At 44.6% G+C, this 27,609-nt stretch overlaps 1 protein-coding gene across 1 annotated transcript; it reads left to right on the forward strand.

The window, feature by feature from the left end:
• The first annotated feature begins 172 nt into the window (after positions 1-172).
• On the forward strand, positions 173-26,442 carry SPP2 (secreted phosphoprotein 2). The gene is made up of 8 exons (XM_059052515.2): positions 173-251; positions 333-457; positions 7,316-7,438; positions 8,552-8,659; positions 16,371-16,425; positions 17,189-17,239; positions 19,404-19,499; positions 26,331-26,442. The coding sequence occupies exons 1-7, from the start codon at positions 179-181 to the stop codon at positions 19,487-19,489; spliced, it is 621 nt and encodes a 206-aa protein (XP_058908498.2). The 5' UTR covers positions 173-178; the 3' UTR covers positions 19,490-19,499; positions 26,331-26,442.
• The last annotated feature ends 1,167 nt before the right edge of the window (positions 26,443-27,609 follow it).

Below are 27,609 nucleotides of genomic sequence, written 5' to 3' on the forward strand. Positions count from 1 at the left end.
CAGGCAGCAGTAAATATTGACTGCAGGATAAATCGTCTCTGTTGAAGCCACAGTCTACTTCAGTCGGAGAGAGCAAGCCAGGTCACACTTGACAAAGAGCTGCTTTCGGGACGACTTGTCACCCCCAAACACATAGACACAATCTCCCGGCATCGGAACGGAAATGATCCTTCCCAGAATGGAGAAGATGGTGATGAAGGTGTTGATTTTGTTTGTCCTTGGAATGAACTACTGGTTCCACTGCTGTGCAGGTAAGGAGCTCAGGGACAGGCCACCTGCTGTCCTCATCCATGCATCCTGTCTCACTGTGTCCTCGTGTGTTTTGAGTCCAGGTTTTCCCGTGTATGACTATGACCCGTCTTCCTTGAGGGAAGCTGTCAGCGCCTCCGTAGCAAAAGTGAATTCCCAGTCGCTGAGCCCCTATCTGTTTCGGGCATTCAGAAGCTCAATTAGAAGAGTAAGTGCCTGGTATGTCTTCTCTAGTCCTCTTTATACTGCTTTCTGGTTTTTTCTTTTGTCCTTTTTTGGGTTACACATTAAAAATTTTCCAGTTTAAAAAGATAATAGCTACTCATTTCTTTCACACTCTTTTTTTTTTTAATAGAGAAAGGATTTAATGATAATTATTGTCGTGAAGCTCTCAAAGCTACTTCGGATGCTTCATGCTTCTTGCATTTTTCTTCCCTCTGGCCTCATTTCCTGTTTCCAGATGTTACCCGCTGCACATCCTGCTTCTGGACCCAAAGCCCCCATGGTTCCTTTGGAGATGTTTTATTAAAAACTGCTTGTTTATTAGAAATGAGGCTTTTTCAAGTTCAGCAGTTCTGCTCCTAATACTTATAGGAAATAAATTCTGGCTTTTGAGCCAAAGAAATCCACTTTGCTTTGTCAGTTTGGTAATAGTCTGTTTCCTGTTTGCTTGGGGAAATGGGGAAAAGATGAATTTTCATGGGCTTCCAATGACTAAGGCCGTGATTGGCAAAGAAAGAAACACAGAATTATCCTTCCAAGGAAATGAGAAACTAGACTGCAGGTCTCCTCCCTCTTGGCTGGGCCCCGGGTGATTTCACCACCTGCCCGTCGTCCCGTGCAGGGCAGGGAGCAGAAATACCCGCCAGAGAGTTTAGGTTAAGATGGTGGGTGAGGAGCTTCTACAAAGTTCCTGGTCCTACAAATGAGAACTCGTTGCACACAGGCCGCCTGGGAACTGCGAACTGTGGAGACATGGCCAGGGGGCCAGGCAGCGGCCACTTCCTCGCAGAGACCAGAAGGCCGTTGCTTCCTCTCCACCTTCATGCTCACCTCTCCCACCCCCGCCGGGCACCACCTTAGCACACACCTGGTTTGTCTCCTCTCCTCCTGTGAAGGGTACACAGCTCATGGCTCCACAGCTCCCGTCTCCAGACACAATACATTCATCTTGACCCATCTCCTTCATAAACTAGCTGAGTTTCTTCTTTCCAGATTCCCAGGAAATTAATTGAATTGCCCCAGTTGTCTTTTCTAATTGGGTCATAGGTCACGAAGATGATGCTTTAGCTAGCTCAGGACCAGGCTGCTGTGGCCAGACTGGGGTCACTTGGCCTGGCTGTCGCGGTGTGGGAACACGGCGAGATACGGTGTGGTCAGCTGCCAGGCCAGAGGGCGAGTTCCTTCTGGAGGAGGACTGGCCAGGATGAAGAAGCCCTCCGTCGTACACTGGCTGTTTGGGCTTCCATCTTTTGCATTTAATGAAATCCACGCGTGGTGTGGGGCAATCGGTGCCCTCTTGCCAAGCTTGCAAATGGGTTTAGATTTACTTGTAATTTAGCTAGTGCTTTGCTACGGAAGAAAGTTCGTAGTTAATTAAGTGAATAAGAGCATGAGGGCAGGTCCCGAGAGAACCAGTTACTGACACCATGGCAATCTGGCCAGTGGAGATGAGCTAGAAGAAGGCGTAGTCATCCAGAGAACATTCCAGCGTGTGGGCCATCTTGGTATCAGACACCTGAGCCCAGACACACAGGCACCTGCAAAGAAACACACCTGTGTATGTGGGCGTGTGATCCTTAGTGAGAACACAGGAGGGAGATGCCCCTCCCCCTCCTGTACGCTGCTCTTCCATCCGGAATTCTGCCTATTCTTGTTTCTTTCCAGCCTTTTCTCCCTATTCAAACTCATTGGCCAAGATACACTCACCATGTCCCTTCCATGAAAACTTCCTTTCTTCTCCCAGTGGAGGGAAAGCTCTCCTACTTTGGTCTGTCCTGGTGATTCGTCTTTCGTCTTAGAAGTGGTTCACATTTTGCTTTATGGTATGCGTTAGTCATGCCTTCTTTAAACACCCTAAAGATGGCCCCAAATGTACCAATTCCCTTCGTAAAGGTAGCCATGAGAGATCCGCTCGGAGCTAAGCAAAGTCCTCAGGAAAGAGATGAGGGAACAGATCACATCACTGTCCCTGAGGGTACGAAACAATTCACAAAATAGTAACACAAGCGAGCTCGAAACATTGGGAAAAAAATGTCACTTCTCTGACAGCCAACAAAATCAGAATGAAAATAACCAGGGAAAAGGTGAAAGGGAAATCTCAAACACTGCTAGAGACCAAGTAATTTGGTAAAATTATCTTTGCACACATGCAATGTGTTAAGCATGTTTATAAACACGTTAAACACTAAAAATAGGAAATATTTATAGCATTTGATCTCATAGTTTCAGTTCTAGGAGTATGTCCGGAGGAAATAAGTGGCCTGGTCGTGTTCGTGTGTGTGCAGGAGGTTTGCGGTAGAGTCCAGTGGGCTTAGGGCGAGGGGTCCGGCCCCACTACTTTATCCCTGAGTTTGTTTCATAAGCCCAGTGGTTCTCGACCCCGCTGCATATCAGCATCATCTGGGAGATTGAAATACTCCTGATGTCCAGGCAGGATGGTGACTAATTAAATCCCAGTCCCCGAGGGTGGGGCTCATATTCTTACAAGTTTCTTGGTCATTCTAATGTGTAGTCAGGGTTAGGAACCACTGGGATTGACCAGGGACTTGGATCAAACACTCTCGCAATTGATTGTAAGTAACATAACTCTTGGGCTCCAAGTTTAAAAAGGATGGGAAGGCATGGGGAAATGTGACTCTTCAGCCACGAAGGTTTCCTTGTTCCAACCTTGACACTAAGCGCACACAGTCTGTTCCCTTAACGTACACAAGCAGAGAGAGGAAAGGTGGACACAGGCCCTGTGCTGGGGCTAAGGAACAGAGAGGCTGGACCAGGCTGTGCTCCCGTGGAGCTCAGGTACCACTGTAGAGAGAGAGGGGAGGGAGAAGCGGGGAGGGGAGGGAGAATGGGTGCAAATTATATAAATAAGTGAAGGCAGGTCTCAGGGAGTGGAGAGTCCTGTGGAGGAAATAAAACAGGATGATGGGTGGGCCTGGGCCTGGGCTGGGGTAGCTGTCAGATGGTACAGAAGTCTCCACAGAGGTGCCGTATTTGAGCTAAGACTCACTCGGTGAGGAGAACCTCCAGCCATGGCAGGACCTCCTGCAGGGGGTAGTTGGGAGGAGGTTTTAAATAAAGTGCAAGAAGACCATCTAAGATCTCTGCAGCTGTTGTGTGGAGCGGGATGCCGGGAGGAAGCCCAGACGGCAAGTGTGGGAAGCAGATGGTGACCTATGGCAACTGAGCGTCTTAGTGTGGGGAGGGTGAGGAAGAGATGGATTCTGGGACATCTGGGGCAAAGCCACGGAGGCTTTGGGCTCCTTTATGTGTCTATGGCCATTTCTGTCCATTTTTACCTTTCCTCTTTGCATGTTTTGCTTTTTGGCTTTCTACATTATGCTAGGCAGCTATACTTGAGCTTTACTTTTTGTCCAATCATAAGGGCTTAGTCTGATTGCTAAGCTTAGTTTGATCATAAGGGCTTAGCTAAGTGATCACTGTGTTACTCAGGCTTCTCCAGAGAAGCAGAAAAGAGAGAGGGACAGGGACAGAGCAGAGACAGACAGAGACAGGGAGAGACTGATTTTAAAGAATTGGCCCGCACTATTGTGGAGGCTTGGTAAAGCCAAAATCTGCAGGGTGGGCCAGCAGGCTGGAGACCCAGAGAAAAACTGACGTTGCAGTTCACGTCTGAAGGCCGTCTGTTGGCAGGATTGCTTCCTGCTGAGAAAAAGGTCAGTCTTTGTTCTAGTCTGACCTTCAACTGATTGGATGAGGCCCACCCACATGAAGGAGGGTAAGCTGCTTCCCTCAAAGTCTACCACTTTAACCTCATCCAAAAACATCTTCACAGAAACATCCAGATCAATGTTTGACCTCAGATCTGGACACTGTGGTCCAGCTAAATTGACACATAACATTAAACATTGTACTCCCCAAAAGGAATTGTTATGGATATTTTATGGCTTGTATATTTTTATTTCTTTTTGAAATAAAAAAAATCAAAATAGACTCATTATAAAGAGTCACGGGATACAACAAGAAAGAGAAAACCAAAGTATCATTCATTATCCAGCCCTCCGAGAAACCCACTGTGAACATGTGGCAGGATGTCTTTTTGGATTTTTTTCTCTTCATATGTGGGTATAAAATATATTTTCTTAAAAAAGGACCACATTGTAACACCGATTGTAAAGGACCATGATTTATTTCAGCCGTAACGCTGGGTTTGGGATTTTCTCCAGTTGATTCCTTATGGTTGAGTATTTGGGATGTCCCACATTTTTCAAAGAACACAGAGCAGAAATTCACTGGCTGAAAGTGAATTCAAAGGAAAAAGCAGTTATTTGACTTTTCTCCATATTCTGGAAAGGGTGCTTAAAAGTGCTTAGAGCTGCAAAAAGTTTGCAAAATCATCTCACGGTTAAAATGATCAGTACTCAAACCCCCTGCATTTTCATCTTTTAAACTAAGTTTTGTCCTGCCAGTTTGCTTTCATCAGGTTCCTTTAAGAAATTGTGGAAGCATGATCAGGTAGGGCGCGGGGGTGGGGGGGGGAGGCTGCTCGATGAGCTCCAGCTGAAGAGTTTTAAATTTTTTTAAGAGATTCAGATTTAATATCTAATATGTAAAAATGATCAGTAAACAGGGTCATAAACAATGGCAAGGCTGAGTTTTTAATCCTACTTGTTTTTAGAAAACTCGGCTCGTATCAGCACTCCTCATCCTGTGTCAGAAAGAGACACAAAGACGCCCCCTCCCGAGCTGGAGCTGGCCACTTATTTCCAAAGCAAACTATCCGGTTACTCCCTACCTGAAAGTGGTCTGTGCTGTCACAGTGCTATCACCACCTCTCTCCCCACTGGGCAGTAGGGGAATGTGTGAGTGGACTCAAATTTGCCAAAGGATGGGCTCAAGAACTCAAAGGGAAGGAGTTTTTGGAGCCTGGGGTCGGGTCGGGCAGTGGAGCCCACCTCCCTGCAGGGCATCTTGTCCCTGCCGCCATGTGCTCTCCTTGTAGCAGCCATGGCGACTCAGATCTTACCTCTTAGAAGCCTCTGAGAACTTCTCATTGCAATGAGAATGAAATCAAAACTCGTTCCCATGGGCTACGAGACCATTAACTATCTGGCACACTCCTTTCCAACTTCAGGGTGCTTGGTTTTCCTCTTGTTCATTTTGCTGTGAAGCTGCAAAATGGGCTTGTTCTGCCCCAGGACATTGGCTCTGCTTTTTCCTCACACGATGGGCTCCTTCCCATCCTCTAAGTCCCCGCTTAAGTATGCCTTCCTTGGGAGGATTTCTCAGGCATCTCGTCTAAACTATCTGCTCTCCATCCCCACTCCCACGTTGCTTTTTTGCTCCTAACCCTATAGCCATCTGGAAGGTCGTTGTTCAGTTTTCTTTAGTGTGTTTGCTGTGTGGTGCCCCCACCACCCTGCCCCAGGGGGAATCTAAGCTCCGTGGGGCCTTCCCTGCTGTGCTTCTGGTGCAGGACACACAGTGGGCATTTAGTAAGTCAGGAGACGTCCGTGTCGTCAGAACAGCACACCCATCAGGAAGTTTGGAAGGTACCCCCAGTATCCCACCCTTGGTGGAAAGGAGTGGAAAACTGTAATCAATCTTGTTCATAGATCCGAAGTGATCAACCGGGAAGCAGGGCTGGATAGCACGTACAGCAGAGATGTACTTGCTACTTACTTATTTCAGGAATTATTAAGAAAGTATGCAGCAGTCTTTTAGGAAAATGAAACTTAAAATACTTTGATTTTGCTTTGGAAATAAGTGGCTAGCTCCAAGCTCGGGATGGGGGGGGGTTGTCTTTGTGTCTCTTTCTTACACAGGATGAGGAGGGCTGATACAAGCAGAGTTTTCTAAAATCAAGTAGGGTTAAAAACTCAGCCTTGCCATCATCTATGACCCTGTTTATGGATAATTTTTACATGTTAGATATTAAATCTGAATCTCATAAATACGTTGACACTTCACATCAGTTGACTCTTGTTATTCGCGGCAGTTATATCCCATAAAGATTCTGCGAACACTGGGTTAGTGAATCCTGAGCTGTTTATCCTGGGGGAAATTCAGGGTTAGGTTTCTGAGAGTCTGTGGTCGCAATATTTCGGTTAACTGATCCATAAGTGCCCTTGTTTTATGTGCGTTTCCACGTAAAGACTTATTTAATGTATATGGTGATTCTTTACCATTGAGCTCACTGTACCAGCGCCGTCACTCGGGCCTGAACAAAGCTCAGCTAACACATGTATTTTCTCTGTCAGGCACCTCATAGCCTTCCTGTGCTTAGGAAACTAGACAGCTTGTCAGCACTAGGCTTGGGGGCCAATTGAAACAGCAAAATCACCAAGCAAAAGCACAAAAATGAGAAAACCGTGACACAAAATAGACCATGAAATTGACTTGCGTACGGTCTGGCTGCTGAGACGGAGGGCCCGAGCGTCACCTTATCGGAGCCCGGTTGGGAGCACGTGCATGTGGAGACTCAAGTTCTTTGCCGCCCAGCGTGTCTTCATGAATGGCCGTGAGGGCACCCGGTGTTGATTGGGGTTAGAGGCACAGTTTAGCAAGCAGGCACATTTGCAAATACGGAGTCTGTAAGTCCTGAGGATTCATCGTAAATGTAAGTCATTGGCGGCAGCGCTTCGTGTGGAGTCAGGACACCCAAGTTCTGGTCCTACTGTCTCAGAAAAGTCTTGTGAGCCTTTGGTAAAGCACCTCTTCCCCTGGTCTTCAGAACGAGGGTGTGGAACTGGGAGATTGCCACGACAATGGAAGCTTTAGGGGTGGGGTGTTCTGTCACTTTTTCTCCTCATGCAGGGAGACACATTTCTAGCGTGTGACCTTCAGAAACACAGCTATGGCGAACTGATGCTTTGTTTTCCTGAAGGTCAACATGCTGGACGAGGACAGCTTGACCATGGACGTAGAGTTCGGCATCCGAGAGACGACGTGCCGGAGGGGTTCTGGGGTAGACCCCGCCACCTGTGACTTCCAGAGGGGCTACTACGTGGTAAGAGTCGGGGGAAAGGCCACCAGCCCAGAAAACGACACAAGGAAGCACCTGTCTTCCTACATCACCGGGACCTGATTCAAAGCCACACCGAGGGAGGGCTTGGCCGCTGCCTGGCGTCTGGACACCCTGGGAGGCACCACTAACTGTGTCCACGCTGTCCCCTGGGCAGGGGCGGCGTGAGTCGGTGGTCGAGGACTCGAGCTCTGGAGTCCGCAGTCCTGAGTAATCCTGGCAAATTATTTAACCCCTCCCTGCTGCCTCAGTTTTCTGCTGTTTAAAAATAAGGATAATGATGGTTCCAGGCAAAGTGAATACGAAAAGGCCAATAGCCAAGAAAAATCCCAGAGACATTTCAAATTCTATTTTAAATGAATTTAAAATGTCAGCTGGGTTCCTGGTGCGAGGTGCACTGTTTTATAGTTGACTGTTGTATAAAATCTGTCTCCTCCACCAGCTTGGGCTCCGTGGGGGTCAGGGCCGCAGCGTGGTCAGTTTCATCTCCCCAGTGACCAGCACATGGCCCCATGCTTGGTTAACCCCAGGGACAGGAGACACCCCAAATTCACTGTCCGAGGCGTTGTAGTTCAGATGTACGAGGTCTCAGGGTTTTGTTACTTTATCATTGTGAGGTCTGGGTCGTTACACAGGGATGTCAATTCTGAAAAGAGGACCCGTTGTTTTGTTGTTTTGTGAGACTTTTCACTGTGACTCTGTTTCACAAAGGTCCCAAACCCAAGGGTCACTAGCATTTGTTTCTAACGAAATCTGAGGCCAAGGGAGAGCAGAGCAGGGTCCCTGGGAGATCTTCCCATTTCCTGTTGTTCAAAAGGGAAACCATTCAAGGGAGCCCACTCAGTGCTCAGGAAGGGAACATTTGCTTTCCCTCAGGACTTGTAATGTAGCAAAAGCCCGAGAGATATTTAAATCATCATTTGTTTCTGCTTAGGTCTTGAGAAATTTTCATTTTGGAAAAATGAAATGTCTCTGTGAATGTTTCCTTTCTGTCGGCATCATTGCGTCAAGCCCTATGGTGTCGCCTGATTTCTTAGATAGGTCCTAACCATTTCTACCAGCTGCCAGGCATAGAACTCACTGTTTCCCCTTTTCCAGCCGGCGGCTGTTTGCAGAAGCACCGTGCGGGTGTCTGCTGAGCAGGTGCAGGACGTGTGGGTTCGCTGTCACTGGTCCTCCAGCTCCGAGTCTAGCAGCAGTGAAGAGGTAAGTGCAGGGGCTCGGCATCCTTTGGGACAGCACCTACCTCTTAGGGTCTGTGTGGGTTTGTGACAGGCAGGCTTGTGTGATAGAGTAGCTGCAGCATCACTCAGGTATAGCTCTGCTTACTCAGCTGGCATCTCCCTTTTACACCTGCAATCTCATGTTCAATATCCCTTACTTCTTCCAATTCTCTCTCTTTTCCTAAGATTTAGGGTGTGAGCTTAAAATAGCAATGAGCAAATCTTCAAAGTTTTAGACCTAAGTATGCATCTCACTGCCTCTGTGGTTTAGTGGAATGAAGAGGGGCATGTTTGATACATCAGTGTTCATTTCCCAGCTCTGCAACCTAGGTCAGGATATTTAATCTCCATGATCTGAAGCTTCTTCATCTGTTAAATGCCAGGAATAGAGACCACCCGATAGGATGTTGAGAAAACCAAGTAAGTCGATGGATGTGAAAGATCTGGTCCAGAATCTGGTACATAACAGATGCTTGGTAAATGGCAGGACACATCTTTTTTCCTTCAATTGCACTGACATTCATCTGCAATAATACTGTGAAATCAGTAATATATACATTTTTGACTTGGAATTATATTACTTATTTGTCTGTGAATTGACTGCTTTCCTTACTGGAATGTACATCAGATGAGGGCAGGGAATGTTTGTTTTGTCATCTAGGACAATGTTTGATACAGGGTAGATGCTCAGTCAATACATGAATGAATACAAGAAAAATGAGGAAGAACTTGTCAAGAATATGATATGAGGAGGAAGCTTCTAGACTCTAATTTGGGATAAAAACATAACTATTACATTATTTGTTTATTCATAATGGATAATATCTTTGACTGCTACTTAAAAAATATTTCTACCATTATACAGCCAAATCTGTCCAATGACATCTTTCTCTACGTATATTTTTATTAATTTTTCCAAGATTTAAATCTGTAGTGAAAATTACACGAAAAGAGTAAACAATTTCAACTTCAAGAATTACACATATACCCAAAGCAATCTACAGATTCAATGCAATCCCTATCAAACTACCACTGGCATTTTTTACAGAACTAGAACAAAAAAATTCACAATTTGTATGGAAACACAAAAGACCCCGAATAGCCAAAGCAATCTTGAGAATGCAAAATGGAGCTGGAGGAATCAGGCTCCCTGACTTCAGACTATACTACAAAGCTACAGTAATCAAGACAACATGGTACTGGCACAAAAACAGAAATATAGATACATGGAACAGGATAGAAAGCTCAGAGATAAACCCACACACATATGGTCACCTTATCTTTGATAAAGGAGGGAAGGATATACAGTGGAGAAAAGACAGCCTCTTCAATACGTGGTGCTGGGAAAACTGGACAGCTACATGTAAAAGTATGAAATTAGAACACTCCCTAACACCATACACAAAAATAAACTCAAAATGGGTTAATGACCTAAATGTAAGGCCAGACACTATCAAACTCTTAGAGGAAAACATAGGCAGAACACCCTATGACATAAATCACAGCAAGATCCTTTTTGACCCACCTCCTAGAGAAATGGAAATAAAACCAAAAATAAACAAATGGGACCTAATGAAACTTAAAAGCTTTTGCACAGCAAAGGATACCATAAACAAGACCAAAAGACAACCCTCAGAATGGGAGAAACTATTTGCAAATGAAGCAACTGACAAAGGATTAATATCCAAAATTTATAAGCAACTCATGCAGCTCAATAACAAAAAAACAAACAACCTAATCCAAAAATGGGCAGAAGAACTAAGTAGACACTTCTCCAAAGAAGACATACACTTTGCCAACAAACACATGAAAGAATGCTCAACATCATTAATCATTAGAGAAATGCAAATCAAAAGTACAATGAGATATCATCTCACACCAGTCAGAATGGCCATCATCAAAAACTCTAGAAACAATAAATGCTGGAGAGTGTGTGGAGAAAAGGGAACACTCTTGCACTGCTGGTGGGAATGAGAATTGGTACATCCACTATGGAGAACAGTATGGAGGTTCCTTAAAAAACTACAAATAGAACTACCATACGACCCCGCAATCCCACTACTGGGCATATACCCCGAGAAAACCATAATTCAAAAAGAGTCATGTACCAAAATGTTCATTGCAGCTCTGTTTACAATAGCCAGGACATGGAAGCAACCTAAGTGTCCATCAACAGATGAATGGATAAAGAAGGTGTGGCACATATATACAATGGAATATTACTCAGCCATAAAAAGAAATGAAATTGAGTTATTTGTAGTGAGGTGGATGGACCTGGAGTCTGTCATACAGAGTGAAGTAAGTCAGAAGGCGAAAAACAAATACCGTATGCTAACACATATATATGGAATCTAAGGGAAAAAAATGTCATGAAGGGATCAGTGATAGAACAGGAATGAAACACAGACCTACTAGAGCATGGACTTGAGGATATGGGGAGGGGGAAGTGTAAGCTGTGACGAAGTGAGAGAGTGGCAGGGACATATACACACTACCAAACGTAAAATAGCTAGCTAGTGGGAAGCAGCCACATAGCACAGGGAGATCAGTTCGGTGCTTTGTGACCACCTAGAGGGGTGGGATAGGGAGGGTGGGAGGGAGGGAGATGCAAGAGGGAAGAGATATGGGAACATATGTATATGTATAACTGATTCACTTTGTCGTAAAGCAGAAACTAACACACCATTGTAAAACAGTTATACTCCAAGAAAGATGTTTTAAAAAAAGAATTACACATAAAAGTAATGTTCCTCTATTATGAACATATCCAGGACTTACATATTTTATATGGAAGTCCACTTTAGAATTAGGAAGGAGTGAGAAACCCCTGGTGCAGGGGTGTTTCCACTGTTGGAAGGAGAAGTCTGCAAAAATGTTCAGTTGAGCATAAGCTTATCGATCAATCTCGTTCTCTGCGGCAACTTTTGCGGGTCAATCCCGAGGAGATTTCTGGCTCCTATCTCCTTGATGCTAGTTCAGGTACCCAGGGCCTCGACTCCAGTGAAGTAGCCAGGAAGTGAGGCACGCTTCACAGCTGACACAGCGGCTCACGCCTGGCCAAGCTAACCCAGAAGTGACAGGGACCAAGCATCGTGTCACAAGCATTTCGTGGTTTATGTGGGGGAAGCTAGGAGGCAGTGGAGGGCGAGAGGAGCACCTCTCTGGCTCTTGTGGGGCTTGTGGATGAGTCAGGGGGTGTCCTATAAGCAGGGGTTACCCTGACTACCAGGCAAGCTTTCGGAAGCACGTAGCAAGTGGATGCAATAGCGTGTGGGGTCCGAGGGAGCTTTCCCCGGGGGGCTGGAGGGTGGGTGACCTCAGGACAAAAGGCACAGGCTGTGGAGGGGAAGGAGGAGGAGATTCCCAGCACAGGGGAGAGCATGGAGTTCCCTGATGTGTGAGAGAAGCTAAGCTGATGGGTAGAAATGGACAGAAATCCATCATGACTGGGAGAAAAATATGAGAAGAGAGGCATAAGGGTGGGGCTGGAGAGGACACCAGCCTGGTCAAGGTGGACCTCATGGGTCATGTCAAGGATCCTTGGCTTGGAACTCTTCAAGGGTTATAAGTAGGGAAGTGACAGAATAGATGAAGAACAGACTGGAACTAGGTAAGAATGGATGGGGTTACTGGGAGACTGGCAGGGCAGGTGAGAGAGAGGGCCAAGTAGAGCTAGGAGTTAGCGGTGAATGTCGAGACAAATGGATGCCTCTTCTATGACCTTTAACACATTAGAAGTTAATAAGTGGTCCCCTAATTTAACCCCTCTTCCATCTCTGATTTGGAAAGTTGATTCTGATTGTTTGCACAACCCACAAACCTATTGCAACTTTCTAACTGCAGACTGAACACTACTCACTTCTCTTCCAGTCCCAAGTTTTGTAAGAAGACTCTGATACTAAGTTAAGTTAGTCCCGGAAACAAACCAGATTTTAAAATAAACTCCCAGGTTGCTTTGCCTCAAAGACTAGGAGATCATAAAGGATTATGAGCAAAGAAAAAATTCCTTAAATTAAAGGATTCTGCAATTCGAGAGAAAGAGAAGAAAGCAGATGGTGATTTAAAGTAATTCCTGGCAACTCTGAAATAGATTTCTTACATGAAACAGAAAAAAAAAAATTAGACGACAGCTGTTAACCATTTTCAGTGAAATAAATGATGATACTACAAACATGAAAGACAATTGACTGGAATGAATTTAGACATAGAACAAATAAATCATTGTTGGAGGTAGGGAATAAAAGAAAGAAAACTGAAAAAAAATATCCCAGAGTAATGAACATAAAGGCCACTTGAAAAACATATGTAGATAGTAAAAGAATTTCCAGAGAAAGGAATATAATGTGAAGGAAGATGGAAGCCATGGAGAATAAGACCAAACATCCTAATTATTACAAAATAGGACTTAGCTCAAATGGAAAATATCTGGTAAGCATACAATGAGAGAAAGTGTCTCTAATATAAAAACATTCGGGTTTTCCACTACATAATTTTAATAGGTATAAATGCTTTATAAAAAGATTTGAGCAAATAAATTTCTAAAATTGCTAATATTCTCCTCTCTTAACCAAATAAATATTTAAATTATGGGCAGTTTTTATTTTTACTTTTTTAATTTTGAAAAAGAAGTATGTAGAGGATAAATGATTTCTATATGGCGCTTCAGTCAACCACATGATGAAATGCTAACCTCTGTAGGATGATGAATGGACTTGATTTTGGACAAATCCTTCTGATTTCAAGTGGATGGGATGAGGTTTGGCTAGAGTTTCAGCCATGAGACCCAAAACAGTACGAAAGGAGAAACTGAGGAAGAGTGAACAGGAATTCTGAACTCGGGGGAGGAGAGTTACAGGCATTTCATTTATTTACTCTCTCCCATTTCAAATGATAGAAATTCAACTAGAAGTGGCCTAAGCCAAAATGAGATAATTCCCTGGCTCACGTTCCCGGAAAGGAGAGGGCGGAGTTGTCCCCTTGGACAGCTCAATCTAGTGACTGTCAACACTAACTGTGCCACATTCATTTTTTCCTTCTCCGTCCCTCCTCTCCTTACTGCAGATGAGTTTTCTCCTTGTAGCAGGAGGCAAGACTTCAAGCTACTCCAGATTCATATCCTCTAAACTTAGGAGGAAACAGAGTGTTTCTCTCTAGCTCCAGCTGGAGATACCTCTTGGCATTATTCCCGTTGTCCTGTCTTAGGTCATGTGTCCCATTTTTTTTTTTATAACACTGTTATTGAAATATATTGGGTTGGCCAAAAATTTCGTTTGGGCTTTTCCATACGATGTTACAGAAGAAGCCGAATGAACTTTGTAGCCAACCCAGTAATTCACAGACCATACGATTCACCCCTTTAATGTGTACAGTTCAGCGGTTTTTAGTATATTCATAAGGTTGTACAACTCTCATCACTATCTAAATCATGAACTTTTCGTCATCCAGAAAAGAAACCCTAAGACCCCTTACCCTGTTCCTCATTCTCTCCAGCCCTTAGTAACCACTTATCTACTTTCTTTGTCTATAGATTTACCTTTTCCAGCCATTTCTAAATAGAAACATACAATATGTGTTCTTTTGTGACTGGTTTATGTTAGTTAGCATGTTTGGAGGTTCATACATGTTATAGCGTGTATCAGTAGTTTTCATTGTCGAATAATAATCCATTGTATGGATAAACCACATTTAATTTATCCATTCATTAGTTGATCAAAATGGGGGTTGTTTCTATGTTTTTTTTAATACATATCTTTTTTTAAAGAAAATTTATTTATTTATTTGGTTGCACTGAGTCTTGGTTGCAGCTGGCGGGCTCCTTAGTTGCGACATGAGAACTCTTAGTTGTGGCATGCAGCATCTAGTTCCCTATGGCGAGCTGCGTCTGACCAGCAGAATAACAGTCGCCACACGCTAGATTCTTCTCGTATCACACTTTATTGGAGTACAGCTTGGTTAAGGAAAGATGGAAGGAAGACCCCGCAGCCTTAACGGCAGCTGCCTATATAAGATTCGGGGTACTATGCAAGTCTCTGACTGGTTCATATCGAAAGCATAGCTACACGTCGCCTTCGGACTGGTTACTGCTCTAAAACCTTGTTAGCATATCTCAACGCATGCGCACTGGCTACAGGATGGATGACTCAGCTTTTTCTACCCTGCTTTGCGGCAACGCTTTGCCGCGCCCCACAGTTCCCTGAGCAGGGACTGAACCCAGGCCTCCTGCATTGGAAGCGTGGAGTCTTAACCACTGCGCCACCAGGGAAGTCCCTGTTTCTACTTTTTGACTATTGTAAATAATGATGCTGTGAGCGTTCATGTGCAAGTGTTTGTGTGGGCATATATTTTTATTTATCTTGGGTATTTACCTATGAGTGGAATTTCTGGGGCGTAAAGTAACTCTATGTGTAACTTTTTGGGAAACTGCCAAGCTGTTTTCCTTAATAGCTGTACCATGTTACATTCCCACCAGCAATGTATGAGGGCTCCAGTTTCTACACATCCTTATGAACACTTGTTATTGTGTCTTTTTAATTTTAGCCATTCTAGTGGGTGTGAAGTGGTGCATCATTATTGTTTTGATTTGCATTTTCCTAATGAGCAATGACTGACTATTTGTATATATTCTTTGGAAAAATGTCTACTCAAATCCTTTGTCAAATTCCCTGGTGGTCTAGTGGTTGGGACTCCGCGATTTCACTGCCACCGAGGGCGCAGGTTTGATCCCTGGTTGAGGAACTAAGATCCTGCAAGCTGTACACAGTGGCCAAAAGAGAAAAAAAATTCCTTTGCCAAATTTTAAATTGGGTTATTTGTCTTTTTTTGTTGAGTAGTAAGACTTCTTTATATATTTTGTATATAAGTTCCATATCAGATACACAATTTGCAGATATTTTCTCCCATCTGTGTTTTTTTTTTTTTTTTTTTACTTTCTTTATGGTGCCCTTTGAAGAACAAAAGTTTTAAAGTTTAATGAAGTCCAATTGATCCATTTTTTTCTTTTGTTGTTTGTGTGATTCTTACATTTAGATCCATGGTCCATTTTGATTAGGAAGGGGTCCAGCCTCAGTCTTTTGCATGTGGATATCCAGTTGTCTCAGCACTGTTTATTGAAAAGATTATTCTTTCCCCCACTAAACTGTGCCGCCTGCTAGACCAATCACTCTGACAAAAGCCAGCAGGCTAACTGACTTCACGATGGAGAGGGTAACAGGTAGGTGGCCCAGACACCTGGTAAAAACGTTGTGAGTCAAGCAGCCACCTTACTTTGTGACTATGGGCTTTCAATGGCTTCATGAAGACTACTTGTGCACACTTTTTGTTTGTTTTTAATTGAACACATATGGGGACTTCATAGAGAGAAAACTCACAAATTTGACCTAAACACAGTTGATTTGCAAGTCCATGTAACGAGGTTCCGTCTTTCTCATCCACAACAATTGGGAATCATTTTGAGTCTAGTGGAAACGTTTTTAGACAATTTAAACTTCATGTAAGTTGCTTTTCCCCACGTGCTTTTTTAGACATACATGTTTAATACCATATAAAGTTATTTAATGTAATATATTGCCTTATTTCATTAAAAATAAATTATATAATACCTCTGAGTCCTCCTGATAATATTTGCATATTTTGCAGTGTCCTTCCTTTTTCTCTCTTTCATGTGCTGATATATACTAATGCCTACATTTACTTAGATGGTTTGGGGGGATATCTTGGGATCCTCTACATCAAGAAACAATTATCTGCTTGGTAAGTTAAGATCTGTTCTTTTTAATATACATATATATATATTTTTTTGTGAATCAACTTCATATTGAAGCTCTCTATCAGGAAGTCATTTAAAACTAGAAATATCTGTACATAAGCTTTGAACAATTACAGAAATCACAGAAAATAAACATTTGCTTTTGCTTTCTTAACAGTAGGCAATAATGTTACAACTCTTCATTTAGGCAGCTCTATATTTATGCAGAGCCTTTCCATATATGATTCCATTTCATGTCCCAACATCTCTGCCAATTAGGCAGGACAGGTGTTGGTTTTTACCATAAGAGGGTCCCCCAGCTTGAGCACGCTTGTTCCCTCCTGGGTGCGTGGCCAGTTTTAGGAGCCAGGTATGCAACAATGTGTAGGTGGAAGGATCTGGACTAAACCTCATCTGACTGGCTGGGGCTGAATTCTGTAATCCTCCAGCCATAAGACCAGAGGTGACCATCCCGTTAAGAATCTTGCTTCGGGGAGGGAGGGCTTTCTTTTTTTCCCTTCTTAAGTGGTCTCTCATTTGAAGTGGAATTGAGTTAGTGTTCTATGGCTAAGGAAACATTTCTACCTATTGGTAAAATAGGTAAATAGGAGGATTTTTTTCTACTGGAGCTGATGGCAGCAAAACTCTTTGGTGATCTCTCACTGCTTCCTTGCTGGAAAAGCGTATTTGTGGCATCAGTAATAAAGTCATAGAACATTCCAGAAGTGGGCAGAGGGGGCCTGCCTTATGACTGTTACTGCGTTACAGGTCTCGCTCCTGACAGATCAAGAAGTGAGCCATTTTATGAACGGTCCCTTGGTAAACGGTCCTATTTTCTTCTGGAGGACACCAAACTCATCCTTTTCTGATCAAGCCAGACTCTGCTGAAGTCATGTCATAAGAGATAAACCTCTGAAATGCAAACTATTTTAAGGGAAAATGAAAAAAAAAGGAACAGTCCTTCATAAACCAGCTTTGCAAACCATTGAAAAGCTAACTTTGAGGCATCAAAACTCACTTAAAATTTGTCAGGAATCGAAATATCAAATCTAGCTGAGGAAATCAGCACTCACCTGCCTCCTGTCCCAATCTGGAGCATTTTCTGAAAAACCCAAACTCTTTTAAACTTCTCTTTGCCCTCCAACCTCAACTGTACTTTTCAGCAAGCAGACAGAACTAACAGTTATTTAGTTTCTCCCTTTTATGATCACTTTTCTCATTTAACCTTCATGACAGCACTGTAAACCAGGTGTATTACCTGCTTACACAGAAGAAATGAGTAACAACTCACGTTGTTTGTTGTAGACACAAAATACTAACTCTCTACTAATTGCCTGACAGTTTTCTCCTTCAACTTCACAACCATCTTGAGAGGCAGCACTATGTTCCTTCCCATTTTGTAGATGGGTAAACTGAGGTTTAATGAGTTTCTGTAACTTGTCCAAGGCTACACGGCCAATGTAGGACTTTGATCCAGGTAGGGAGGGGCAGAGACAGGACTTAGAGACAGATCTGTCAGACTCTAAAGCCTCTGTTTTTTTCATGCTGCTTTACAGAAGAGTTGTGAAATTTACCCTCTGATCGGAGTTCTCCATTAAAATGAATAACACAGATATTAATGTTTCATTGAGCTCAGTGTCTGACCATCCTTAGGCTTTTTCCTAATTTATTTGAAGTATTAAAGCTTACAATCTAAGGCTTGCTTTAAAAAAGGCCTGAGTTTAGACCTCCTCCAATGTGCCACTTTGGGAGAAATATAGTTATTCTAACAATGTGACCACTGCTGGGAACATTTTTGAACAATTATTTAGGAATTACCTTCCGAGGCTAGGGCTCATTCTTTTGAATCTCTGTAGTGATGGAAATCATGTGCTCTTGGATTTAATTTTGGAAATAAATTCTGTTAATCAGATTAATAACCAACTTGGGTACGTTAGTCATCTATTGCTGTGTGTCAAATTACCACAAAACTTAGCAGCTTAAAACAACGAACATTTATTATCTCACAGTTTCTGAAGGCCAGGAACCTGGAAGTAGCCTAGCTGGGTGTTTCTGGCTCAGGGTCTCTAAAATGTCGTAGAGAAGATGTTGACTGTGGCTGTGATCTCATCTGAAGGCTCAGTTGGGACTGAGAGATCCACTGCAAGGTTACTCACATGGTGGTTGGCAGGCCTCGATTCTTCAGGGGCTCTTGGAATGAGGGCTTTGGTTTCCTACCATATGGGCCTTTTCCACTGGGCTGTCTGAATGTCCTCAAAACATGACAGCTGGTTTCTTCCAGAGAACATGATGCGAGAGAGAGAGAGAGAGTGGAGAATAAGTAAGCAGCAGAGCACCCAAGACAGAAGGCACAACCTTTTATTACCTAATGTTGAAAGGGTTATAGCATCACTTCTGCATAGTTTATTAATCACACAGACCAACCCTGGTCCGATGTGGGAGGGGAATACCCGAGAGTGTGAATTCCAGCAGGCCATCTCTGAGGCTGGCCACCACACTGAGAAAATGTCATTTGGGACCAAAAAAAAATTTATATGGATATAAATTAATGCGAATGATCCTTTTTATATTCCTTGGAAGGTAATTCCAGAGCTGAATTCTAGAAACATTTTGGGCTTTGGGACCTCCATTGACGCAGAGGTGCGGCCATCTCAGAGACCGCTTTGAACATGACAATTCAATTTAATTCAACAAATGTGTGTGACAAGCCCTGGGCAGATCCCTCAGAGGACTGAAAGATAAATGTGACAGTCCCTGCCCTCGAGGGCAGATGGCAGTGGGTTCAGCTATCACGCCGTGCAGGCGAGAGTGAGGGAGAACTTGATAAGCAAGATGAGGTCGTGGTGTTCTTGGGTAGCCTCTTGGCAGGAGGGGCTCTGCTGGTGCTGGTCACAGTCTTTCATTAGTTTATAGTCACAAAGACCATGTTGTCTTAGATTTTGATGTGAATGACAGAGCGTGGATATCCCCTTTCTATCTTCAGAGAACATGAGAAGGGGCTTTCCTCCTGGAAATAGAAGGGACCTGAACCTGTGGCCCAGAGCAAGAGTAAACGCTGGCTTAGAGTGACAGCCTTGAGGTAAGGGGACACAGCTAAAAACACGTGCATTTAGAAATAGAAGCTACCAACGGGGGGTTGGAGGGCGGGGATGTCTTAAAGCTGCTGCTCCCACACCTCCAACGTCTGTAGCCCGCTCTTCAGCTCCTGTCTGGCCTCCCACCTTTTCTTCTCTCCTCCCAGATACTGATCCTTGACTGTCTCTTCATTCTTGCACCCTCAATCTTTTTCCCGTGGCTTTTATAAGTGCTGTTGTTGAGGTGATCAAATTTCTCCACTCTAAGAGCAAAAAACAAACCACAAACAGAACAGCCCCCTTTCTTTGACCCAGTCTCCCCATCTCAACAGCTGCCTTCCCTCGCTTCTTCCTTCTCTGCTAAGCGTCTTGACAAAATCGTGGTCTATGACTGCTGCCCCTACCTCCCCACCTCCCATTCACTTTTCTGCTTTTTGCAAACTGGATAGTGATCTTTCAGATCTCTAGCATCTAATCTGCCTTCCTTTTCTTGATCAGTCATTTCAATCCTGGTGACCATTTGTCTGGTCTCCTTTGCCCAGTCCTTTCCTTCTTCAATAGATTACTGCCATCTATTCCACTTGCCTGACTTGATCGCTGATGTACAGTTGCTTCCAGATACACATTGCTCACCTTACTCTATCCCGAGATCCAGGCTCTTACATCAGCTGCCCACTGGATGCAGTTGCAGTGAGCATCCCTGAGCTCCTGAAGCTCAACTAGCCTCCTCTTCAGTTCCCTGTCTTAATAGAAGCCATCAGCATCCACTGAATTTTCTCCAGCTTAAAATTTTAGAGTATCATTGGCTCCTTTTAAAAATTTTTATTGAAGTATAGTTAATTTACAATGTTGTGTTAGTTTCAGGTGTACAGCAAAGTGATTCAGTTTATATATATGCATATATTCTTTTTTAGATTTTTTTCCCATTGTAGGTTATTACAGTCGTTGGTCCTTCTTTACCCTTCATCTTCTCCCGACATCCACAAGGGTCCACACATTTCCTCTGGCTTTAGCCCATCATTTCGTCACCGTCACCACTGACCTGTTGCCTGAGATCTTGCCTTGGGTCCTCATTCCACACTGTCCACCTTGCACTCTGCCCTCAGGTTTATCTGGAAGTGCTGAGGAGACTCTGATCCTTCTCCATTTAACCCCCTAATGATCACTTCCTTTATATAGCAAAGCAGAGGCAGACCCTGAGCCAGGAGGAAGAACAGCCTATTTGCCCCCGTGCCGAAGGCTGAGTCCCGGTTTTGCAAACCCGCACTGAGCACGGCTGCCTCATGCATAAATAAATCCCCAGCTACTAGGGACTGGAGCAAAGGCAGCTCTGTCTTTTTAAAGGCTCCCAAGCACGAAAGGAACACGACGAAAGGCACATTTAAAAGGAATCTTTGGATGTAATTATAGATATGGATTCAGCGTACATTCATTTTTACATACACACACACAAGTTAATCATGAAGCTTGGGCTTTCACAGGTTTTACAGTTTACATAACGCTGTATGCCTTCAGGATAAAGTCCAACCTCCCTAGCGCGGCCTGCAAAGGCCTTCGTGATCTGGCCCCTGCCCACTTCTCCAGCCTCATCTCTCCCAAGGCCACCAGCCCTGAAGCTCCTGCAAAACTGGAATATCCGCAGTTTCCCCTGCTCAGACCTCTACCTGGAACATCCACCTGGCTAATTCCTCCTCCTCACTCACGTCTCAGCTCAGTGTTTCTTCCCCACGGGGTCTCCCCACGTCAGAGACACATCCCTTTATGGGGTCCCTAAAGTCTTCATCTCAGGGCACCGCGATTACCTATTTCCTCTCTTCTCCACCTGGTTCCACCAGGCTCGCCCGACGCGAGGAGTGAGATAATTTCTGTCACCAGCATCTCCCATGGCCCCGTACAGAGCCAGGCACCCGGCAAGCATTCTGGAGGTGTTTTTTGAGTGGATGACAGACTCTTACTTTGGGTTCTTGAGCTTCTGTTATCAAAAATTCAGCTGGGCCTAGTATGATAAATTTTTAACCCCGGAATTTGAAAGAGGTCAACTGACATTTTACTAAAATCAAAGGGAAATTTACCAGTGAGGCTGTGTTGGATAAAAGATGCAAATGGTAGGTTTTCTTTTGAATCTATACACACCCTAAAAATAAAAACCAGCTTCAGGCTGAAATCAAGAAAGTACTCATTACAAAGAAACAGACTCATCATATTCTTTTTTTATAAACTTAAATCATTTCTTTTTGCTTTACAGAACATCCTCAGCGGGAGGAAATAGAATTCTCAATGGACTGGCTGTATGTTATTTATTAATGATTACATTGGAGATATATATATGTATATAAAAATGTATACATGTATGTGTGTATATATATATATATATATACACATACATATATCCCAATATAAATTTATGATCTGACTTCTGTAAAGAAATTGATCACTTAAAAAAATGTCTCCTTAAAGGCAGCACAGGCTAAAGGCCAAATACTGCCGCCCTGGCCTGGACATTGACCTTGATGTCCCAGTTACATCCCTGTCCTCCCATGACCTTCAGCAGGGCCGGTTTCCACACTGTGCTCTGAGTTTCCTAGAATCCTAAGATAAGGCCAGCACAGGGGGTCCAGTGAAGAGGCCAGTCCACTGTGTCTGGAATCCGTTTCCAAGCTTTCTCTGCTACTTAGGAGCTGGGAGAGTGATGTAGCCCCTAAATTCTCGGGCTCAGTTCTTCAAAGATTTATGATTATTATTTTATTTGCTTTTGTCCCTGCTAGACAATGAGCTCTTTTAGGATGTGTTACCTTGTCATCTTTATTATCTTAGTTTAATAACATGAAAAATACGGTTAATAATATGTCTATACTCAGTTATTGATAACAATATCCATTGTCTGGTTCCTAGTGCTAAAAATAGTGCCTAGACTATAATAAGGGTTCCCTCAGGTTGAAAGGAAGGAATGAACGAATGTGGGAACAAGTTCAGGACAACTCTTTTCAAACTGTGGATGACATGTTTGCAGTGGGGAGCTTTCTGAAGGCAGAGACTTCGGCTCCTCGAGAATCATAGAATCCTCAGCGCTTAGCTCAGTTTCTGCAACAAATTAGGAGCTGAGGAAGTATTTTTGTAATTTAACAACCGCTGTTCTAGGATTCTTTCAGATTGCTAGAAAATCATTTAATATGTAGGTGTGGGTAGTGAAAGGGAGTATTTAAACAAAGAGGTCTGAGGTTTTTTTTCTTATTTGCTACCCTAAAATAGGAACAGGGGAAAATCAGGTCCCAGCTCTCATGTCTAAAGAAATCTGTGTGAGAGTTTCACACTTTCTTGATCTTTATAGCTGGCCTAGTTCTGACTTTTGCATGACGTAGTGGGCTGAAGACCACACCCAAACCACAGCAGCGTGAGGGATACTCTTTCCTTTTTGTTGCAATCATCAATTAGTGTGGAATTATTAGCGTGGAATTCCTATGCTCTATGTCCAAGAGCAGCAGTTCTTAGAGACGTCTTTTGCACGGTGAAAAGAATCAGTCTCCTGATTCTATCAATTTGTCCAAAAGGTATTCATCGAATCCCCACTCCGTGCCACGCCCTGAACCCATGAAGATCAGAACTCTTAAGGGTGCCTGGGTCTGTGTTTGGACCTTCCACCTACGTTGCCTTATATAAATCTTGCAACCATCTAAGTGAAGTTTTATCACTATATCTCCGTTTTGTAGATGAGGAAGCTAAGGCCTTGGAGGCCCCTCCTCTCAGAGCTGGTGCTGGATTAGGATTAACTCCCAATGTCTGTCTGTCCCCAAAGCACCTCTTTTTCTTCCTGTATTACTTGACCTCATGTCAATAGCTACACATTTAGGGCTTCCCTGGTGGCGCAGTGGTTGAGAATCCGCCTGCCAATGCAGGAGACACGGGTTCGTGCCCTGGTCCGGGAAGATCCCACATGCCGTGGAGCAACTAAGCCCGTGAGCCATGGCCGCTAGGCCTGCGCATCCGGAGCCTGTGCTCCGCAATGGGAGAGGCCACAACAGTGAGAGGCCCGCATACCGCAAAAAAAAAAAAAAAAAAAAAAAAAATAGCTACACATTTAGAAAATAGCACAAGAGGGCAAAACCTCAAGGATCATTTGTTTAAGAAACGCTTGTCATGTGTTGGGTGAAGCACCTACGGGGTAAAGCACACCTGGAAGGCGAAAACCTGAATTGACTGGCAATGTTAATAGCATACCTACCCGCCGGCGACTATGTAGGGGGGTGACCCTAAAACCTGGGCCTCTTCAGTGAGCCTGTTGAGGGATTTCAGTATTCAGAAATGAAGCTTATAAGTCACAACCTCTTGTCGTGATCTTCCGTGACAGCCCACTCACTGGGGAAGCCAGACAGCCTCCCTGTCCCCCACCCTCCACATAAGATAGACAAGCCCAGCTGGCCCCCGGAGGTGGAAAGCCGGCGTGTGGGGCTGGATTTTCTCACCCCCTGTTCTGAGGCTCCTTCACTGCACATGCCTACCGACTGTCCCACCAAGTACAGCGCGTTCTCGTCTATAAAGTTGCTGCAGACGCTGCATCAGCAAATCCTGAACCATTGCTCCTGCGGGAAATACAGGGTTAGGTTCCTACCAGCCTTTGGTCACATTTTGTCCAGTAATCGGTATGCTTGTTTTGTGAGTGTGTCTGTTGAAAGACGTCTTATTTAATACATCTGGTTGATTCATTAATACTGAGCTCACAGCCAATAGCACTGTCACTCATGCCTGGGGGAAGCTTATCTCACGGATGTATTTTCTCCGCAAGGCACCTCACAACCTTCCCGCGCTCAGGACACTGGAAGGACACTTCCGGACTACACGTGGGGGCCATTTGAAACAGCAAAATCACCAAGAGAAAGTATAGACTTGCAAAAAAACATGGCACTAAGTAGACCGCGAAAGGACACTTGTTTACAACACGGGAGCAGAGACAGGGGGCAGATGGCCTTCAATGAGCTTGCTTGGGAATGTGGGCAGATTTCTGTCACTCTGTGAATGTCCTAGAATGACTCAGAAGCACCAGGAGCATGGATTTGGAGGTCAAGTAAATATTAGCAAGTAGACAAGTCTCTGTGAACGCCGAGGATCTACTGTAAAATGGGCTCCTTACCCTTAGTTTAGCCCTAGTTTCTCTGTAATCCATCTTGTTCCTTTCCATCTGGTCTTTAAGGAAAAGGCCTCTGTACCTGCTGCCTCCAGGACCCCCCTCTCCCCTCTCTCAGGGCACTGGCTCTGCCCTGCTCTGTATCCACCCTTTGTTCCTGCCTGGTCCCTGTCCATCCCTTTCCTGATGAACCTCATGACGGAATTTGATGCTGATGAGAACTCCCCTTTTCCCTGAAATCCTCTGGCCTCTGAGACGTGGCCTCCTCGGCCCTCCTCCTGGCCAGGATGTCTCTGTTCTTCGTGGATCTCTCTTCTTCCTCCTGCTCCTTGAATGGTGGTGATGGCCACCAGGGCTCTAGCCTCGGCTCTCCCTCCACTCACCGTCCTCCCTCTCCCAGGTCGTCCCAGGCACCCCAGGGCTTGGAGGCCCACCTGTCTAGGGACTATTTACACACCGTTCCTCTAACCTGAACTCCAGCCTTGATTAAACAGCACCGGGATGTTCCACAACATCCTCAGAATGGAGTTCTTCCCTTCGGAACTTACTCCCCCTCCTGCATCCAACTCAGCTTCCAGTTACCCAGACCGGAAGCAGACTTGTCTTGGACCTCGTCCCTATCCTCATCCAGCTATCACTGTGTTCTGAAGCCTGCCAGTCCTTCCTCTGAAATGTTTCTTGGCTCTGACCCTCCTCACCGCGTCCTGGCCTCATCACTCTAGCCTGGGGTGGTCAGCATCTTCCTGCTGGTCTCAAAAGCCACCTCTGTACCGTCACCAGAGTTATCTTAACATCAGTCCTTGCAGGTCAAAGTCTTGCTCACCTGGGAGGTGGAATCTCAACTCACTAGTGATTTGGGACACGAGAAATCGGGCACTCCCTGCAACGGTAGGGTCCCTGTCTGTGTCCCTAGTTTCTCTTGGCTTTTGCTTCACACGGAAGACTCACATGGCTGACTGTTCCGTGGTCCCCAGCCTGGGTCTGACCTTGACTCCCAGGCCCAGTAACCCTGCCTCCCAGCTTGTGCTTGGAGTCTAGCTCACACGTCTTCTGCAGAAACCTTTTTTCCTCGAGGTTTCCTGCACGTGGGAATCTGGAACTGCGTTTATCGTCCTGACCTCTGATTGCCTCTGTCTTCTCTACTTGCCTGTGATTTCTGTCTTCTTCTTTTGGAGATTGGGGCTATGCTTTATTAATCTTCATAAGCCCCAGTGGGTACTCAATGCACACATGTTTATTGAATGGATGAATAAGACGGGGGAATGAATGAATGAATGAATGAATGAATAGTCCCACCTCCAACCCCAGCCCTCAAAAGACCACAGCTACAGCCAGTCTCTTTTTAAGTGGCTTGATTGATTCTCTCCCTCACGACCTCCCACCACCAGCACCTCCTTAGACCAGACTGAGTCCGGGACCTGGCTGCAGCCTTTCCTCGGGGACCCTCTGACCCTTCCCTTGTTGAGACTTGACCTTCCGTTCTGGGCCTTCATCTCCATTCCCTGGACTCCATTACCTCCTCTTCTCCCCGCAGGTGTCTCTCACCCTTTTCCTTGTTCAAGGAACTGGCTGCTTTGCACAGTTGCTCTAGCCTCTGGTGCCCTCTTGGATTCCTTTTCGAATAGCGCCCAGGAATCCTGGGCCCTGTGCCTCCATAGTAAGAGTGTGAAATGCATGCCACAGGGTCTAATCCTCCCCTTCTTCTTTCTCTTAACAGCGAAATGCATTGGAAGGAATAGAAGTTCCAATGAAGAAAGATACTTTACAAATCGTGTGATTTTTCTTTTGATCAGTTCCAGTCGATAATAAATGGCTTACTTTTCCTCTTTCTTTCATCTCTTGATCTTTTCTCTTTTTTTTCTTTTTAATAGGAGTAACTCTCACATTTTTAGATGAGAAGCTAGTGCCATGAGGAGAGTTCACTCAGTGTCTCTGCCCGCGGGCCTCCTGACCCCCAAGGAAAGGCAGTGCCGGGCTGAGCTAGCGCGAGGTAGCGGTGCTCAGGGAGGGGACTAGCTGGGACGATGCCCGTGCACCCGCTGACATCACAAATCAGAGTGTTCTGTTGCCAGATACACGACCTGACACACTCCTGCTTCAGGTCCCACGGCTATCACTGAGCATTGCAGGCTTAGTGTTTGTTTAATCCTATTCTCTGCCTCCAGAATAAAGTGACAGGAATGTGTTAGACCAAATGCTTGGGAAAGGCTGATGAATTCAGACACTGGCAAATTACAGAGATGTAGGTTACTTTATATGCGGTTAATATCTTATTCTGACCATTAAAGACATCACACCTGTCCTCCATGGATGTTCAGGTAAGGACCAGGGTGCTGGGGGTTGCCGGGCAGGGGAGGCGCCACGTAGAGATTGTAAAGATAGAAGGGGTTTCACAACATTGATACCAAAACCAGATAAAGACAGCAGAGCAGGAAACCATAGATTACACTCAGTTATGAAGAGGAGGAGGCAAAACTAACACTATTTGCAAAAGCTATGGCTCAATGCATGGAATATTCTAGAATATCAACTGAAAACCTATTAAAAACAATATGACAGTTGAGTAGGAAGACAATTCCCCAAACCTCATACATACTAGTCAATTGTATATTATAAGATATAAGAGGGCTTCCCTGGTGGCGCAGTGGTTGAGAGTCCGCCTGCCGATGCCGGGGACGTAGGTTCGTGCCCCGGTCCGGGAAGATCCCACATGCCGCGGAGCGGCTGGGCCGTGAGCCATGGCCGCTGAGCCTGCGCGTCTGGAGCCTGTGCTCCGCAACGGGAGAGGCCACAGCAGTGAGAGGCCCGCGTACCGAAAAAAAAAAAAAAAAAAAAAAGATGTAAGACAAAAGATGTTATGGTAACAATAAAAAGAATAATACCAACAAATAAATTTTAAAACAAATATGCAGAACACGCACATAAAACCCTTAAACTGTATTAAAGGACATAAAAGAAGATTCAGTAAATAGAAACATATCTTATTCTTTTTTACT

Source organism: Kogia breviceps, chromosome 2, assembly GCF_026419965.1.
Source record: "Kogia breviceps isolate mKogBre1 chromosome 2, mKogBre1 haplotype 1, whole genome shotgun sequence".
In the NCBI taxonomy this organism is placed as follows: Eukaryota; Metazoa; Chordata; class Mammalia; order Artiodactyla; family Physeteridae; genus Kogia; species Kogia breviceps.

What these genes read in the sequence shown, in the direction of transcription:
- SPP2 (XM_059052515.2), top strand. Translation starts at nt 179, where the DNA reads ATGGAGAAGATGGTGATGAAGGTGTTGATTTTGTTTGTCCTTGGAATG. An exon ending in AAGAAACAATTATCTGCTTG is followed by an intron (nt 16,426 to 17,188) that starts GTAAGTTAAGAT and finishes ACTGCGTTACAG; the next exon opens with GTCTCGCTCCTGACAGATCA. An exon ending in ATTTTATGAACGGTCCCTTG is followed by an intron (nt 17,240 to 19,403) that starts GTAAACGGTCCT and finishes TTCTATCTTCAG; the next exon opens with AGAACATGAGAAGGGGCTTT.